This window comes from Diplotaxodon limnothrissa, linkage group LG15 (genome assembly GCF_057381915.1).
Source record: "Diplotaxodon limnothrissa isolate DT_005_m linkage group LG15, D_limnothrissa_male_GT1.1, whole genome shotgun sequence".
NCBI lineage: Eukaryota > Metazoa > Chordata > Actinopteri > Cichliformes > Cichlidae > Diplotaxodon > Diplotaxodon limnothrissa.
In genome coordinates, this window is record NC_140610.1 from 16,697,373 (window position 1) to 16,715,852 (window position 18,480).

General features: G+C 38.9%; 1 protein-coding gene across 1 annotated transcript in view; it reads right to left on the bottom strand.

Moving 5' to 3' along the window:
- ptprk (protein tyrosine phosphatase receptor type K) overlaps window positions 1-18,480 on the bottom strand; it is a 106,726-nt gene that overhangs the window by 40,615 nt on the left and 47,631 nt on the right. Inside the window, exons 3-10 of the mRNA XM_085373090.1 lie at window positions 16,432-16,592; window positions 15,129-15,180; window positions 14,972-15,030; window positions 9,993-10,074; window positions 8,438-8,553; window positions 7,347-7,521; window positions 854-966; window positions 49-229 (exon numbers count right to left, since the gene is read on the bottom strand). Coding sequence (XP_085229216.1) covers window positions 49-229; window positions 854-966; window positions 7,347-7,521; window positions 8,438-8,553; window positions 9,993-10,074; window positions 14,972-15,030; window positions 15,129-15,180; window positions 16,432-16,592 — 939 coding nt within the window. The remainder of the gene's footprint in view (window positions 1-48; window positions 230-853; window positions 967-7,346; window positions 7,522-8,437; window positions 8,554-9,992; window positions 10,075-14,971; window positions 15,031-15,128; window positions 15,181-16,431; window positions 16,593-18,480) is intronic.

The following is an 18,480-nucleotide window of genomic DNA, read 5'->3' on the forward strand; positions in this document are numbered from 1 at the left end:
TACATTGAATCCTAACTCTTCTATGTTAACATATTGCAGCTGTCCTACCTGCACATTTGGTCCGAGTAATGAGCGGCGGACCAGGTTTCCCGGTACCTCCCTCTCCTGGTCTGGTCAGTAAGACCCTGATCTCATACTCTGTGTCTGGGTCAAGATGCCATAACTTGTAGTTAGGAGAGTTCACAGCATGAGTCTCTGTCCAGCTGCCAGATGTCATACGGTACTCAACCTATTAGAAAGAATAGAAAGTATTAATCCGAACATCAATATTAATGTCAGTGTCATATGATAATCTCTGGAATACAAAGGTTTCCTCCATGACCAGATACCATGCTTCTGCTTATGACTTATAACCTTGTGAAAATATGCAAATGACAACTTGTAATCATGTTTTTCCTTATTTTCTTTCATATGCTGGTAAATTGCTGGATGTACATACTAAGCATGGCAAAGAAGAAATCAAGAAAAATAATCCCTGTGAACCAGACGCTTGTCTCCATTTTTAGACAATTTTCTATGATGTAAGTGAAGGTGGATATCCACAACAATGTTCTCTCAGTCACATGACTGGTGTGAGCACAGAAACAAACCTATAGTTTAAGTGTTTTATTTGCAAGAGGCAGACAATCAGAAGAAAGCTTAGAGGTCAGCTTTCTTCATATAAGCTAAATCGGAATTATTCATGTGACTTAGAAGCCACCTGTTTTCCTGTAAGATTATAAATGGTAATTGTTATGGTCTTTGTTAAAGGTTTGTTAAGTAATTACATAATTTGTTAAGTTTGCATGACTACAATGCCCCAATTTACAATGTTAAAATGTTAAAAACATCCAGTACTTCAAGACTAACACACCTCCTTTAGTATTATAGGTCCATCTCCAAATATGGAGTTAGCATTGAGCTGAATTAGTAGATAAGTGGGACCGACACCGAGCAGCTGAGGTGGTGCAATTGGGTGCGGAGGCTCTGGGGAGAGAAAACAAAGAACAAGAACATGTAAGTTGGTTTCGCAAAAACAAGGTCACTTTAGGGTGGCAGCAAACATAATAAAGTCAATCTGATAAAATACCTCATTAGTGGTCACATGATCTTTGTGAACTCAAACATTTTAAACAGAATACCTGCCAGCTATGACAACTGTCTAGGGTCTAGGTCTTGTAGCCACGACACCCACTCACAACACGAGCTACGTGAGCATCATGGCTAATTAAATGGTTTAAGATGCTTCATAGGGCTGCTTAGATCCCATGTCCTTTTACTAAGAATAAAATCATAATAATAAAGTTTACACTCTACACATGACAAGCCTTTTACCTTCCTGAATTAAAAATACAGACTAAGCCCTTTTCTGATGTGAAATGTGTGCTTTTCTTACTTCTTCTGTTAAAATCAAATGGATTTTTGGTCCATGAGAAAGAATTTGTGTAAAAAATGCTAATTCAAATATGACAGAACATCTTCGCTACCACAAGACTGTGAATCTACTATGTTAAAGCAACAGCATGAGCAGTTCCCCCCTCTGCTTTTTTGTTCTATAATCTAAATCTCAACGCTTGTACTGGCAAGATGCAATACTGAAAACTAAAGCGACATCCCTCACTTTCCATTCGATCTACCAAAAGAACCCTCCCAGTAAAAAATGCACATAAGTTGCTAACATTCCTATCTCTCCCTCTGTTTTGACAAGGTTGTTTGCTATGCATCACCATCACCCGAGCATCAGCCACCAACAGGCCCTGACTTAGGGGACTGATATTTACCCATCACTCCCCAATATCTCTGTGCAAATGTTTTCTGCAGGACTAAGACGATTAGAGCCTAGAGGCCAAACTCTGTTCTACTTGTCAGATGGCTTTTGGAATTCAAGTCCTTATTCAGACTGAAATCTATGCATTATATAAGCATCCGAAAAATTTAGAGACATCTCAAAGGGGATCTGGTTACCATTATTAAGTTTGCTTATTTGCCCAAACATTCAGCTCATCAACTACCCCTTTGTTAGGTGTAACGATTAATTACCTTACAGTATCATTTCATACTGTAAAATAAGAAAAAAAGTACAATTGACTAAATAACGGCAATTAAGTTTTAAATATCATGCACAGTATGTAGTTTTACTAGACGTATGTCCCTGTAACACGGCCACAAAGTGCTTGGTGAATAAATGATGTGTTTTTACATAATGTGATGGATGCACGATGGTTTCAGGGCCAGCCAGATCCCAGATAACTGTCACACATCTGTGACTGACAGGCTGAAAACACATACAACCTTTAAACACAGTGCATCAAAGTTTGATCTACTTGACACATCTACACACACACACACACACACACACACACACACACACACACACACACACACACACACACACACACACACACACACACACACAGATCAACGCATGAATTAATCACTCTCCTCACACACATGCACTGTGATCTGTCTCGCATGCAGTAAATCATAAAGATTTTTATCTTTCTCAGACACACCACCAGCTTCAATCACACCATATCAAAGCAAGTACTGTATTATCTAAATTAAATGTGTGTGCCTGTGTGTTACGGTGTATGTTGCTCCATTAACAGTTATATTTCACATTACTGTCACCTGTTTTTTTTTTTTCTTTGTGTGCCTGCGTTGTCATTTTTGTGTGTACTGAATGTGGCTGTCAGAGAGGTGCGCACGGGGAAGCAGCGCTTTAGCAACAGATGAAACACTGAAGTTTGACAGCACGCGCACACGTGCAAACGCAGACACAGGCACAGGCAGGCCAATGAAGCTGAATCCAGATAATGAATGTTGAAGTTACTTCAGAAAACCACCAACGTCAACGGCATGTCATCCCGCAATGCCATCAAATAAGCAAAGTAAACAACCCGATGATAAATAAGCAGATGAAGAAATGAAGCAGATTCACAATGATGCATTTTTAAAGGGCACAAAACAGTAGGTTTATTTATTTTTTTAGCTTGTGTGTTAGCTTGAATGCGTGTTTGAATGTTGCTTAAAATCTACTGAATATCTAACAAATAAATAATACACATAAAAATGAAACAGTAAGAAATGTAACTGGGTCATTATGAGACTCCAGAGGAAAAAAAACAAAAGCTGGAACAAGCTCAAACTTTACATTTTCTCCTTGTTTTGTTCCATCACTTGTCATTCGTGCAACTGACCTAAAAAATATAACAAATCATCAATGGTGTTATTCCAATATTTTGCGGTGGAATTGCTGTCACTATCTTTTTTATTATTAATCACATGTGTGAACCCTCTCATCGTTCTCAGGTTTTTGGGTCGAATGTAAATGAAAATAAGGAAACAAATGAACACTGGGAAAGCTTCAAATGTATATGCTGATTCTGACCTACACTGCCTCTGTGATTAATTTCTTTATATTGTCATTCATTTTCTTCCGATATGGAAAAGAGCAAGCAATCAGAAGCTATTATGAAAGATGTTTTGGTAGGTTCTGTGCTTTTGTGGTTTGTAATGTGGTGACAGAGACAGTCAGACTAATATAAGAAAGGAGTGGAAAAAGAGAGAGTTTTCATTGGTGACCGGAGCCCACCAGGAATGTCCTTTGTTTTCCATCGTCAGCAACCTTGTCAATAAAGTTTAGCTTTCACAAACCTTTGCTGACATCACTAGGGAGCTCACTGGAGGTCATGTGACCTACAGAACTACAGAAGTGTGCATGAGCGTGCAAGTGTGTGTGTATTTCAGCTGCATTAACAACAGTCCAGTGGTAGTAGTTTTGGTTTTCTATAGTTTTATATAATGCCTGAAGCTCCACCTGTCAGTCTAACTTAAGAGTGTGCGACTGGCGACAAGAGAAAAAGGGACATTTTAGAGGTGGACCACTATAGCTTAAACCAACTGCAGGAATTCAAGCAACTTGTGTGTGCACATAAGTCTGATACATGTTTGTGTTTGTGTGTGTGACAGTAATATTGCAGGAGATTTTTAGGCCATGGGTTGTGTGTAATGCAAGCTGGCATGGTGATGTATGTGTGTGGTGATGATGCACTCTGTCACCAAAGGAACCAGAGGGCAAGGCTTTATTAGAGCTCGCCTCTGACCAAACCAAAAGTGACACGCACATACATATACACACCCAAACACACAGTCAGACTCTCTCATACCTCTCGTGCTGTTTATCTACAGTAAAACTTGTAAAGGCAGAGCTTCTGCTTGCCAGCATCCATCCATCAGGTCTTAAAATTTTGGGCTTTGGGCTATTGAACCTTAGTACTGTTTTGGTACACAAGGAAATGTATATGTAACGCTGAATTTTAAAACTGGCCTCTGGATATTTGATCAGATCTTGTATATTTGTTTGGAAAAGCAAGCGACCCAGGGATGCTGAGTTGACTGTTATATTGAGAGAAAACCAGCAAGTAATCTTGAGAGAAGCTACAGCTTGTGTGAGTGACGTGTACTTCTTTCTAAAAACCAAGTATCTATTGATCGCTTATTAAAGTTTTACAAACGAATAATAAACAAATCCCTATATAATGTGACAGTATTTTATTCATCTGGATTTTGGCCAAGCTGCAACTCTTGAGTTAAACCCCACAAATTAAAACTGTATAAATGGTTAAAGGTATTATGAGGGCGGTTTTAAGGGGCAGGTCGGCTTTGATAGTCTGTCACTGGAGTAGATGTCCAAGCTGTGTGCTCAAGTGTACAAAGAGCCCACCTCAGGAGTCTGTGCTCTAGGTTCTTTAATGGAAGCTCTGTTGTTTATATTGCATGATATTTAGCAGTTAGCAGTTATCTGTGTCTGAGCAACACCCATGTAGCCTGTGTTTACTAAATAGGCTTGGTAGTTAGCTAGTAACTTAGCCGTCATATGCTTTTATATTTCAACAAAAGGGAAGAGAGGCGGAAATGTACATATAAGAAATATCTTGGAATCCCCTGTCACACCTCTCAAGCTCCCAAGACACACCTCTGTGTGATTCTTTTTTTTCATCCTGACAGCCTCCCCACATGATAATAGCACATCTTTGTCATCTACATGTTATAAATATCAATAGACTATTCCTGTGAGTAACCTTAGTGGGGCAATTTCACATCCTACAGTGAGCCACTTTAAGGCTTTGAAGATGAAACCTGGGTTATTTTTTATGTATATCATATTTTGGCACATCCATATGAGTTCTCCCTTTTCCCGTTTTCCTATAATCTATATAGATGATTCCTCAAGTAATAGCCCATTCCCAGCAGTTCGCCTGCTAGCTTAAATTTCACAATAAATAAATATTAAATATCAAAATATTCAGAGCGAAAATATTAGCAATGCAGCAACACTGTCCATATTCATGGTTGTCAGTGTCCTGCAGGAGCCTCAATTATCCAACAAGCAGACTTTTCAAAAAGTGAAATAAACATATTCTCTGTTTCTTTGATTTCTCTCTGGTTCTCTTCTCACATCTGATATTACCAATAAATAAACATGAGGCTCTTCTCCTCCCACATTCATACATGCAGTCCTTATTATTTTATTGTGACTTCTTTCTAACGACCAGATTCAAGATCAATATTCATAATCACCAAAATTCCTCAAACGTCCAACAGTATCGTTCCTACTGATTGTTAAAAAAAACCAAAAACACTGGCTGGTTATGAAAGACACAGCGTTCTCAGTGCACCGTCTTGAACCTGAATCTATTTTCATACATGTAGATTGGTTCCTTTCATGTTCGGACACATATCTCCTGCTGTGCGAGTTTCTCATCTCATTCCTCTTTCCCTTCTCGCAATCAAAAAAAGATGTTCACAATAAATAAACATTAGCCACTTACGTTTTCCTACTAAATCAGCAATGTCCTGAAGATCTCCTTCCATTACTGCCTGATAATCCTCATCAATAAATAAATAAAAATCTGTTTATATCTAGTGATTTTTAGCCTCACAATAGCAGGGTTAGGGTCAAGTGACACAGAGAGTTGAACCTCTATGCCAGAGAGTGTAAGAGCACCTTTATCTGAGGTACGCCATCTAATATTCATGGCGCTCGTTCCTGCTTTGATTTCTTATTTCTTTCTGCTCTGACATCTCCTATGCAGAATAATAAACATGACTCTGCTCTGCTGTTTACATATTCACACATATTCTTGATTCTGATATGGATATTCTTTGGATAATGAGCTATTTACATTTAACTTTTCTCCACCAACTCCTCTCTTCTCTTTGCTCTTCCTTCCACCTCCCCACCCTACCCACTCCACCCCCCTTCCGTCACTCCCATATCATTCTTTCTGAATCTCTTTCGCCTTTACCCACCCCAATCTGCCCCCTCCACCCCCACCCCACCCCCCGTGTGTCTCTCTGAGAGATGAATTGAATATGTAAGCTATTGGATGTGAATGAATAAAGCATCCCATCTCAAACACACATTGGTGACACCTTATTAACCACATGTCAGATGCACATGACAGCTGCAGCGCGCGCACACACACACACACACACACACACACACACACACACACACACACACACACACACACACACACAAATACACAGATTCGATTCGCGTACACTCAGACACAGCACGCCCATGCTGGCATAGACAACAATTGAGCTATCTCATCCTCATATAAGCATCTACACACACAGACGGAGCATTTGCACCCACATTCAAACACAAGCGTAGCACACATAGATCTACATACCCTCCCTCATTAGCCTATATTGTGACTTTCATTTTATCAGTCAGTCACAGTGAAACACAAAGTTGATCATAACAAAAAAAACACACAAACACACAGAGAGGTCAAGAAAACAGCTAGCCAGGGTACATGGAAGCACGTAGGATGTAACTCAGCATTAACCTTTTAATTACAGAGTTAGTCTATTATTAAATCACTCTTTCATATGATAAGACATCCTCTATATCAGGGCTGGACTATTAATTTTCATAAGGAGCAACATCATGAACTAAATATTTTGCCCTTAAATGAAGCTTTAGTCCAAAATCACTCGTTATTTACTTCGTGCTGCACTGGAGTCACTGTTGACTGTCCAAATTAACATCACTGAATTAAACTTAATTACTTAGCTAATGATAAAATATGCTATTGGCAGCTGTGATTTAAGCTAACAAATTTGATAAATGGATCAAGCTCCTATGAATCCTGATTTTGTTTACTTCTGTCTGACTTTGTTGACACACTGTATTAAAATTTAATACATTGGGAACTTTCATTGTACATCCAAGAACTCTTCAAAAAAGCTTATATATATAAATATACTACTATCAGATTTTTAAAAAAGCAGCAAAGAAGTTGACAGAAAATCTATTAAATAACCTTGAAAATGTTTTTCAAAATCCTCACCTCTGACGATAAGCGCAGCAAAGTTGGACACCCCAGAGCCGCGCTCTGACTGGGTGACACAGCGATACAGATCTTGATCTTGATTAGTGACTTCTTTGAGGTGGAAGGAGGCAGCAAACCGTCTGTGGTTGATGTTTTTGGTCAGAGCCACTGGAATATCTTCTCCATTTCTCCTCTACAGACAAACACACACAGACAGACAGATCAGGTGTTGCAGCGGGTATGAAGGGTTAAATGCCTTGCTCAAGGTCAGCCAGCACTGACCACAGACACGTGCGCACACACACGTGTGTGTACACACTCTCATCCCCCTCTGCTTCGCTGACAGCAGGTTTGAAGGTCATGACTACAATAGAACCATAATGAAATCAGCAGCTATTAAACTCTTAATCATGTTAGCTGCTAGATGTATGGCCTGAAGTCAGTGTGACTGTGACTGCGTGAGTGTGTACTTGTGTGTTTGCGCAGTTGACACTTTATAATTGGACATACAAGTCCTAAGGGTGTCACATTCAGTACACTCTTTGTGTTGTTAAGTAAATAAAGCTATATACTGCATATTTATATTATTTTACAAGGAACTGCTCGCATTAATCAGCACAAGAATGCAATGACAGATTTAGCAAGGCCTTGCTCATTTTCATTTGTACTGCAACTTTATGAAGACAGAGAGTCATATAATGAAGGGAAAGTCTGTCCCAATTACAGAAAACATGCTCTTAGTTGAGTCCAGTGGTATAAATTTTCTCTTAACTTATCAAGCCTTTCTGGCTTTAAAGTTGACTTTCTTAAATATGTTTTTAACTGTCATATTCTGTAAAAATAAATAAGTAAATAAATGAAATCCATTCAATAATGTTGTATTTGGGTACACTAAAATGAATACCACTGTTAGATGTGACAAAACAGGCTGTTTTTGGATCTGGACTTGAAAGGCTGCGAATATTATTGCAATTTAAATACTGCTAGTTAAATAACCCCATAATCATAATTAATCGTTTAGATCTGGTCTTGCTACAAATGCCTTGTAGAACTTGTTGGTGTAATAACAGCACACCACACACGTTTTGCAAATGTTTTCTTGGTTGTACCTGTAGCCAGAGTTTATTGTTCGAGGTGTCTCGCCCCGTGGCGATACACTGAAAAGTGGCATTTTGTCCAGCGTTCACCTCCACATCCCCAAGGCGCAGGAAATGAGGCGATTTATCTGCAGGAAATGAGGTCAAACAAAGAGGCGAATCAGATTAGGTTTACAGCGAGAATATATGTACTTGTGCTTTAAAATGTTTTGATTTTATTCCTCTCTTTAAAATGGAAATGAGGTGACAAAACGGTCACCTTATCACAAACACACAATACATTTCAGGACGATGGGCCACCCTGAGGAATATGTTCATTTTTGTCATTATTATGTTTTACTGGACCACAGCACAGTACTGACTTGCCATTGCCAGGTAACAATAATGCCACCTTCACTACATGTGACTTGACATAGCTTCCAGTTCTTAAATACCATGCTAAGATAATGAAGTAAGCCTTTTTAGACCCTGAAGATGCAGTTCAGCCGTGACATCTTTATTCTGGGGATGTGATTGCAATCATAGATAGCAGCTCCTATGGTGAATGAAAACACACACACACGGACACACGCTCACAAACACACAAGCTCACACATGCACGCATGTGAACATGTGCACACACACACAAACCCGTGTGTCCAGAAATGCAGCTGTGAGAATGAATGCTTCCACTGTGGAGACTAAGTACTAATTCCTTTTTAAATACTTGCTCCTTCCTATTAAGGGCCCCGCTGCTCTGCCTTTAAAACACCAGGGATCCTTTTTTCCCTCCCATATTTTACAAGATTTCACGTCCAAGTGTAGAAATGTGTTTCTGACTCATATCGACAACTTGTGACAGAGACAGGGACCACAGGGACACCACGACCCCACAAACTCTACAAGGGTTCACGACACTTTATTTTTATGACTTATAATCAATAGAATCCATTAAGAAACAGAATTGTCCTGGAAGATTTCAGTGCTTCTGCTAGATAGATAACAAAAACAGCTGTAATAGTTGCCTCTCCAGGAACATGCCTATGGCTTTAGATTAACGGACGACCCTTCTGTTAACAGTTTGTCGTCACAACACTTTTTTTCTAGCCTCTAGTGGTAAGGAAACACTCAAGCAAAGAAGAGAGGAAGACTTGAGACGTACTGAGAATTTAAAAAGGATCGCAGCCCTCATCTCTTTCCTGTCAGTACAGAGACAAGAAAGCTACTGTTCACTCTGTGTGTGTGTGCACGCATCTGTGTGTGCTTGTGGGTTAAAGAGAAAGAGCTGAGTGGTCAGAATCTTCTCTCTCCATGATTGCCCTAATACTGTCTCATTTCCCGCTTCACTCTCTCCTATTCCCCTCTTTCTCTCTGTGTTTCCTCCACTCTCCTTTTTTTATTTCTCTCATTTTTCTCTACGACTTGCCTTTCTCCTCTTGCCACATCCCTCCTCTCTTGTGTCACCTTCCCACTTATCTACCCATTCAAGTGCAACAGAAACCATCCCAGGTACAGTCTAATTAGTGGCCAAAGCTATCAGCGTCTATCCAGCGAACTAGGTCTAATTGCTGGCATGCTAATGACTCACCGCATGGGTAGCTGAGCACCTGAATGTCGTCTATGGCGATGAAGCCGGCTTTGCTGTCCGAAACCTCAGCTTCAAATATGACCTGAGAGAAGAGAGATAGAGGAGATTTACCTATTGCTCTCCCAATTGCAGTTTAAACAGTTAATATTAACACTGAGATGAAGATATCCTGAAATAACATCTTTTTAATGTGCTAATTAATAAATTTTCATACAATTAGCATGCACAATTACTGACAACAGCATTTACAAGTAGCACACAAAATGCTTGAGCTTGAAACCTTGAAGAAGTTGAATTTGCAAATGTAACAATTTGTGCACATAAACCGTGTATCAAAAACAGAAAATACAACAACAGGAAAAACAAAGTCAAAGCCTGAGAGAAAAGTAATCTACAAATGCTCTGTTTGCAAATCACAAGCCCCTTATGGTTATGAAATCAACTCTTTAGTACTGTTACCAGATCACAAATTGTTTTGATGCATCCTAAGTGCAGTGGAAGCTGCAAAGTGAGACTATTGCCATTTCAATTTGTTGTGAATATGAACAATTCAATCTTAAAGCAGGCTGAAAGTCACCGACAGCAGCTGGTGATGTGCTTTAAACTGGATAAATTCAAAACCGCCACCCTGAATGCCGCTGGATTTATACATTCTGCCCAACACGGCAGGGAGGATAAATGAGATACTTCCTTATGGATCATAGTAATCTCTTTGGGTACACAAAAATGGCTGCTAAAGAAATTATAGTATATACTGAAATCCAGTGTGGTAAGTCAGATAGCAAAGGGCTATGACCTCTCTGTTTGTTCTTTTTTCCCCATGCCTATTTTTGCTTTCCTTTCCTTTCCTACATCTGTCTGTTTTCCTTATGTTGTCAAACATCTGTGCATGTAACACATGATGAGAACTTCAGCAAAGGATGAAAAAAAAACCCCCCAAAATAAATACATGAAATTCAATTTTCTTTTAGCTATGATAATAGTGTTGGCCTTGGGAGTTAAATTCAGTAAATCCATTGTACTGACATCCATGTTCCCCACAGGATAATTCCTAATTTCATTTTTGTGCTACCAGCAGGTCAATGATTGATAAATACTTCAAACACACAGAGTCACACATTAGAGGCATGGGAGGCTGCCATTAGCTGCCTTTCTACTGCATGAACAGCTCCCCGATCAGCCATTTAAGCCTTTTTCTTCATAGTGTTGGAAGATCCACAATACTTTAAACGTTATGTAATATTTGCAACAATTTTGACTGTGATGCCAAAAGCTATGACTAACCAATCTGTAAGACCAAAATCCTTTGCTGCTTGTTTTTTTTAAAGGAGTTTAATCAACGAGTATGTATGTAATGCACTTTTAGTTTCCCTAGAAAAGCTTCCAAAAAACCATTACTTCATGGTATAGGCCGCCTTAAAAGTGCTGGATAGTTGAAAACAGCTCATTCTTAAGGGTAGAACTAAAATGTGATTTGAGTACCATGACCTGGTGAAGGTAGTGAAAGTTTCAGCGTTATGGGAATGGCCTCGGATGAACTGGAAAAACAAACCTGTCGTGCTTGTTTTGATTCCCTTGGGGAATGGAAACGCACAGTGTTTGTTAATCCACCAGGACTTTACAAAGTATTTAAATGTAAGCTGATAATTGGGCAAAATAGATTATGTATATATAACTTTAAAATATAATGGGTGACCATTGGGTGACCATTATAAATCTGATGAAAATAAAAAAAACAATCTGTGGACATTCTTGCCGTGAACTAATTTCTCATGTGTTAGTATGATTGCTTGGAAGAAATAAGCAATCATGGCTGAGTAGGCAAATTACCTGCTTAACACTAAATAACACTGGCAAGCTAAATTTGTAGATTTTAAGTGGAGTCATAACAGTCAACAGGTGCTTCAACCTCCCTGCAGCTCACTAAGGATCTGAATTAGGAAAATCCACCTCATCGTAATCTCTCTCTTCTTCACTTCCTCCTCCTTGTCCATACGTTAGCCTTCCCAAGCCTTTTTCCCCTTTCTCTATTTCTCGCTTGCTGTCTGTTTTCTAACAGTGTTTATTTAGAAAGGAGCACCTAATGAACAGAAGAGAAGGGACAGGAGGAGAAAAGAGGAGGTAGCCATCAAAAAGAGAGGCAGAGGGAGAAAGAGAGCAAGGCAGTGAGCAGTTGTTGTCATTCATCACCTGTAAAAGGAAATCTGCCGTGAACTGTTTACCCACAGCTTATCATCTCCTGCTTGTCACACTCTCCCCCTCTCGGTCTCCCTCCCCTACCAATCTATCTTGTCTCTCTCTCCTATCATCTTTCACTCATAGCTCACTGCGGAGCCCAGCAGAAAGACATCAGCTGACTTTTAATACCTTCATCTCCGTCTTTCCTGTCTGCCAAGCTTTCCTGTCTGCCTGCCTCCTATACACCTGCATGTAGGTGCATGTATAAAAACATATAAACCAATGTTTTATGTTTATGCTTCAAGTCATTGAGGACGAACTCGGGTCACCACTCTGGGCAATGAATGTTCCCCAAATAAAGTGAATAAAATGAATCTTCTCAAATTATCTTAATACTTTTTCTTCTTACATAGCCTAAAGGAAATCTATTTAATATAGACATAATACTTAAATGAAATGTGTGGCTTAGGGCTGGCTCTTTACCAGCCTGCTATTCAAAAGTGAGATTAAAAAATCTTTAACAACCTTTCTGAATTTGCAGTGAGTGGAATCTAACCCACAGTATAGTCTGAGGTTTGTCTGTGGACATTTAGCTGAACAAATTATATCTTGGTTATGAACTTGTTTGAACCTGACAGAGAATGAAAGACTGAGTACACAAGGTCTGCCCATTGGTGTCCAATTAAATTTTAGCATTTAGGAACTTTAAAAGCAAGAAACTTGACATCAAACTTTTAAACATTTTCAAATCTCAGGCCAACTCTTTTGGCAGTGAAGCAAGTCTCTGCAGTCAAATCAAAGATTATAATCAATTTTTTGAGCTGGTCTTAAATCTACACTGTGCTAATGTTTGTGTACTCATGAGTGTGGTATTGAAAGGATTTTCATCATGCCCAGGGACATGTGGCTTGGGTGCAAGTCATTTTACCTTCTTGTAAAAGTTAATTGTCTACCATAAAGCCATTTGAATTCATATTCTTATATTGGATTGCGGTCACCTCTGATACATACAGGGGGTCAAACACTCACTATCTGACCAATCCAATCAGTGTAGAGCAGGTTTATTGCTTTCTGAAATGTTAAAGCCTACATCATTACTCCAGAGTACGTCACTCAGATACAGTTTATGCATGCATGGCCATTGAATCAAACATGTTTAACCTCCTAGGACCTGGCGTCCACATATGTGGACATCACATTTTGGGTTATTTAGACCAAAATACTCAATTTTGCTCTACAAGGGCCTGATATCCACTTATGAGGACATTATACTGCCACTGTTCTATCAAAATTTTAAACGAATGTCCTCATATGTGGCTCTGATTTTTCATAAAAACAAAAATAAGGTAAAAAAAAAATCTGGTAATTCTTTGTTTTTACATTCATTGGGCCCCAATATACCCAAATATCAAAGAGAAATTAAAAATGCATGCTGTGGAAGAGTTCGGGTCTTAGGAGGTTAAAGCTGCAGGGAAGGAACATTTTCATGTGACTTTATAGCCCAAAGATTAATAAATGTAAATTGTGTTTGGGCACTGTTTCTGTATATATATCATATGAATTAACGCATAAGGTAATTTAAGTTCCTGTGAGAAAATGAGTCTTAAAATATCTTGTTTTGTCTGACCAAGAGCTCAAAACTCAAGATTTACTGTCACGTTTAAAAAAAGATAAATAAAAACAAAACACATCACTTAAACCACCAATCCTTGGAATATATTTTTACTCTGATATCAAACTGTCACCAGATATTATTATCTTTATATAAAGTTCTTTCTTCACTGCATTGTGGAGATCTAGAAACGGTTAAGATTGTTAAGTTTTCAGTTGAAATAAAGAGCCAAGAAAGACAAAATGTTTAAGAGGACTACAAGGTCTTCTTAAACTGTGCTATGTGGCTTTGTCTGCATTTCATACGTGCATCTGTTGTTGCATGCGACAGGTCTTCCCCTGGTGAAACGAGTCTCATTACAGCTGAAGCTAAAGTGCTAACAGAGAAACATGTTCCAACATGATAAAATAGCTTCATACTCTGAAATCCAATAACCTGTTTCCCAGCCTCAAAACCTATATAATCCTTGGCAAACCTGGATGATTATGTTCCAATTAAAACATGTTGACACACGAGTTTCATGCTGGTGATCTCCGCTGGGGGGGACTGGGCTCCAGATGGGCCATTTGGAGGATGTTCTTACACTTTGCTTTATAGTAATATTACACAGTCCTCTGGCTGTGTGTGTTAACATGATCAGTGTGTGTATGGAGCTACAACGCTCAGCCTGTAATGTACACACATGTCTGAACACCACCCAACGACCGCGCACAGATCAAGTTGACTGACATAAATTAAGAAAAAGGAAGAGACAAATATGCACATAAGATCAGTATAATGCAACCTACAACAATATTCCTGCAATAGATTTTCCTATGTGAATCTCATGTTCAGGGTCAAGTCAGACAGCTGCTCATTAAAAACACATAAACAAGACCATAGGGCAATAACAACAATGTCAGTGTCCAGCATGGCGACACACCCCTATGCGTGCAAACACGTGTACACATAAACACACACCCGGCTGGTCTTTCTAAGTGTCTTTCTAGCCTAATCGCCACCTCCTGAGCCTCAGTCAACACAAATAAATCAGCTGCCTGCCTCACAGCACGTGTATGTGTTTGCCTTTATTTGTGTGTGTCTGTGTGACATCTGCGTTTTCACATCAGTTTGACAGAAAGTAAAGAACTATGCATGATAGTGGGATGTTCTAACTGTGTAGTTGCTGTTTGTTATTTTACCGATTTACCTGATATTCATTAGGCCAGAACGTGGAAACGGCAAGTTCAGCTCTCAGCCACTCTTTACCTGGACAACGACATCAGGATCAAAATAAGCCATTATAAGCAATAATGCATAAACGCTGAATTGAATCAGATTAAGCACTGCTGTGAGCTAGTCTTTACCGGTGTAGGACGTCACATTCCATATAGGGTTAGCCAAGGGACCCTTGTTCACCTAGAAATCAAACAGAACCACAATCAGTCACAAAATAGTTTACACAAAAATGAACCTATAAGCATGCAGTGCACTGCAATTCATGATTTATCCACAGAGGCCCCTTTACATTCCAGTCAGGCATCTTTTTCTTGGTTTATTACAGCTCACCTGGCTCTAGCCAGGAAATTCCAAAGAAACTACAATCTAATCTTAATGTGTTTTCTAAGAACATTCACACACACAGAAAAAAGAAAAGAATAGGATCAGGAGACAGAGGTGTTATGGAAATAACTGTGGAATAGACTGTCAAAGCACCAGATATGTGAATGTACTTCTCCATATTATTTAAATAAAACAAATAACAATGTTATTTTGAAATAAACGTGAGACTGCATGTGTGTTGCTTTAAAAATCATGTTTAATTGTGAAATGAAAGTGTTGGTTAAAGCAAGGCAATCAGCAGCCTCTATTGCATGTTAGCTGCAATAATTGCGGGGATGTTTCATAAAACTAAAACCAAGAATTTCCAATAAATCTAGTATTCTTTTGCTTTGTTTTCTTCTGTCCTGTTTTGTTTTAAATGGAGAGGCTTTGGTCACCATCTGCTTTTGTGACAAACAAACTCCTTTAATTAATTTAGAATAATGCAATCCAGCTTGGGCTCTATAATATGTAGCCTCAGAGAATGTACACTGCTGTATAGTGGCTGGTGGAGGTGTACATTTGGTCTTGATTCAGCTGGTTTGTTTACTAATTAGAAAAATCCAAATAAATATAACCGTCAGTTAATTGAGGTCTACTATGTTTTTCTGTTTTCTGGTACATATTAACTCTACATAGCTGGGCATAAACATGGCCAAAGTTGCAAATAATGATGTCACCATATGTACAGGTAATCCATGTGAGCTAACAGCTCTGTCCCTGAGTTACTTTAAACTAGCAGTTTTGCTAGCACTTTATTTTTTACTCTTATATCTGGATGATGTCAGAGAGGGCTTACAACATCAACGGGCTCTCTCAGGTACACATCTGCCGTTAAAACTTATTATGAGGGCCAGTAATGCTCAGATAGTTTCAGATCCCAGCTAAAACAACGGGCTGCGCCAAGACCCAGTATAAGATAAAAAAGGATTATTTTAAACTGTGAATCATGCAAAGTCGCACTGGCTCAGAAATAATAAGAGGTAGTTGGGAATGAGCATCATGGGGTCCCTTAAGACAATTAACTACTACATATCCAATCTACTCTACTAGATCGGATCTCAGTACCTTCACCAGGACGTTGAGCGTGCCAGGGCTGGAGCCATCGGGGCTACTGAGGAGATAGTTGAAGTCGATACAGTGAGTATCATTCTCCTTCATGACTGGCAGCTGAAACCTGGCTTTTTCTCCAACATCATACTGCGAGACGTCAACATACATGTAGGAACCTGCGTGAAAGGAAAGAAACATAGGACTTTAACCACAGTTGGAAAGCAAACAATGCAGCAATTTTAAATCTGACCGGATCAAGAGCAATGAATTGCTCATTTTGTTTGCAGCTGCGTGTGCTTGTGCCAACACATACCTTCAAAAATTCAGTGCTTGAACAGACTAGCAAGGATGCCCTCTGAGGGGCTAGTTAGTGTGTAGACAGTGAAACTATGACTGCATTTGCCAAAGAGTGGGCTGTATGTACCTACATGAGCATCCAACCGCTTCTGTACAAGGTTATAACAGTCTAAAGTATTTAGAAACTTTAAAATAATATTTTGCACTGTTTTTTGTTTGTTCTAATAATACTCCCCTGTAGAAGTTACCTTCTACTCAGCAGTCCTTTTAGAAATAACGGAGAAACTGCAGCAGTACATTCAGCTGAACGAGTCTATAAAAGTGACCTGGCACAAGGTTGGAAACAAATAATAATAATTGGAAGATGTGCAACAATTGGAATGACGCATAAAGAGGAAACTAAATGTCTGCAGCTTCTTCACAAGAAACCAGAGCAATACCTGGAAGAAGAATGGATAAATGATGCACCACTTTTTAATATACATAAGTGACTAGACAATGCTTTTATGGCAGGAAACAAACTCTGCTGTATCCCCATTTGAGGAACTGGAACCTCCAAATTGTCACAATAGATTTCGCACTCTGATTTCATGATTAGTGGTTGATTTGATTTCCTAGCAGTTCTCTGGGCGATGCTTCTCTGTTTTCACTTCTGTTGTTTACTTTATTCTGGCCCCTTCAACACCGAATTCACACACAAATCAGTTACTTTTGTTATGCTAACACAATGGCACACTGGAGAAATGTTTCATTCTCTACAACATCAGCAAGCCAAGAATAAATATACTTCAGGTACTTCGCTAGCCTACTGAGTACTATACATGATACACCATTACAGCTGACTGAAGGGAATAATCTGGCTGTACCAACAGGACAGACAAACTGTCCTTCCAGATGTTCTAGTAATCAGCTCAGACCCGAACCAGATGTTGATGCAATGAAATATGATAAAATGTGATCCTGCTCTGCATGATGTTTAATCTCACAATCTCACATTAGCTCATCACAAATTCAGAGAAACGATCCCATGGTAACGATTAAGTCTAATTCCTTGAAACGTATATTGTTATATTTGTTTTGAATATGCAATTCGTATTAATCACCTATGAAGAAAAATGTATATTATCATAAATTGGATATCTTTGGGTTTGAAATACTTGGCTATTGAAATTAATTCATTTGCAGATGTAATCCTAAATAGAATAGAATAGAATAGAATAGGACAGTATAGAATTAAATACAATTAAATAAAGTCAAATTGGATAAAACCCTACATTCTATAAAATGCCCCTGGTTAATTGTATTTGCATATTAGACTATACATAATATGTACTATATAATGGTTTCTAGACAATAGCGCTTATCACTTATTGTTTAGCTAATCTACTGTGAGAAAACACATCTCTCTGCAGAATGGAGCAGAACATAACAGGCTTTGAACGGATGCACACAAACATGTGGAGACACGGACATGTGTGCGCACATGCATACACATGCACACACATGCACATCAGCTTCTCAGTACCCCAGTTATCGTTTTGGCTGTTCTTTTCTTTTTATCTCTGCGCTTTTTTCTGCCATGCAGGTATTAGAATAATCTCACTTCTTGGTTCTGAATGTCACAAACAAAACCCAAAATGACACCAGCCAAACTGGACTACAGCCAATCAGACTGGAAACAAAACAAGGCCGGCACCGATTTCCTCTCTATCTAAATCTGCTGCAAAATGAACATATAATGGACATCACTCCCTTTATTTTGTTTTT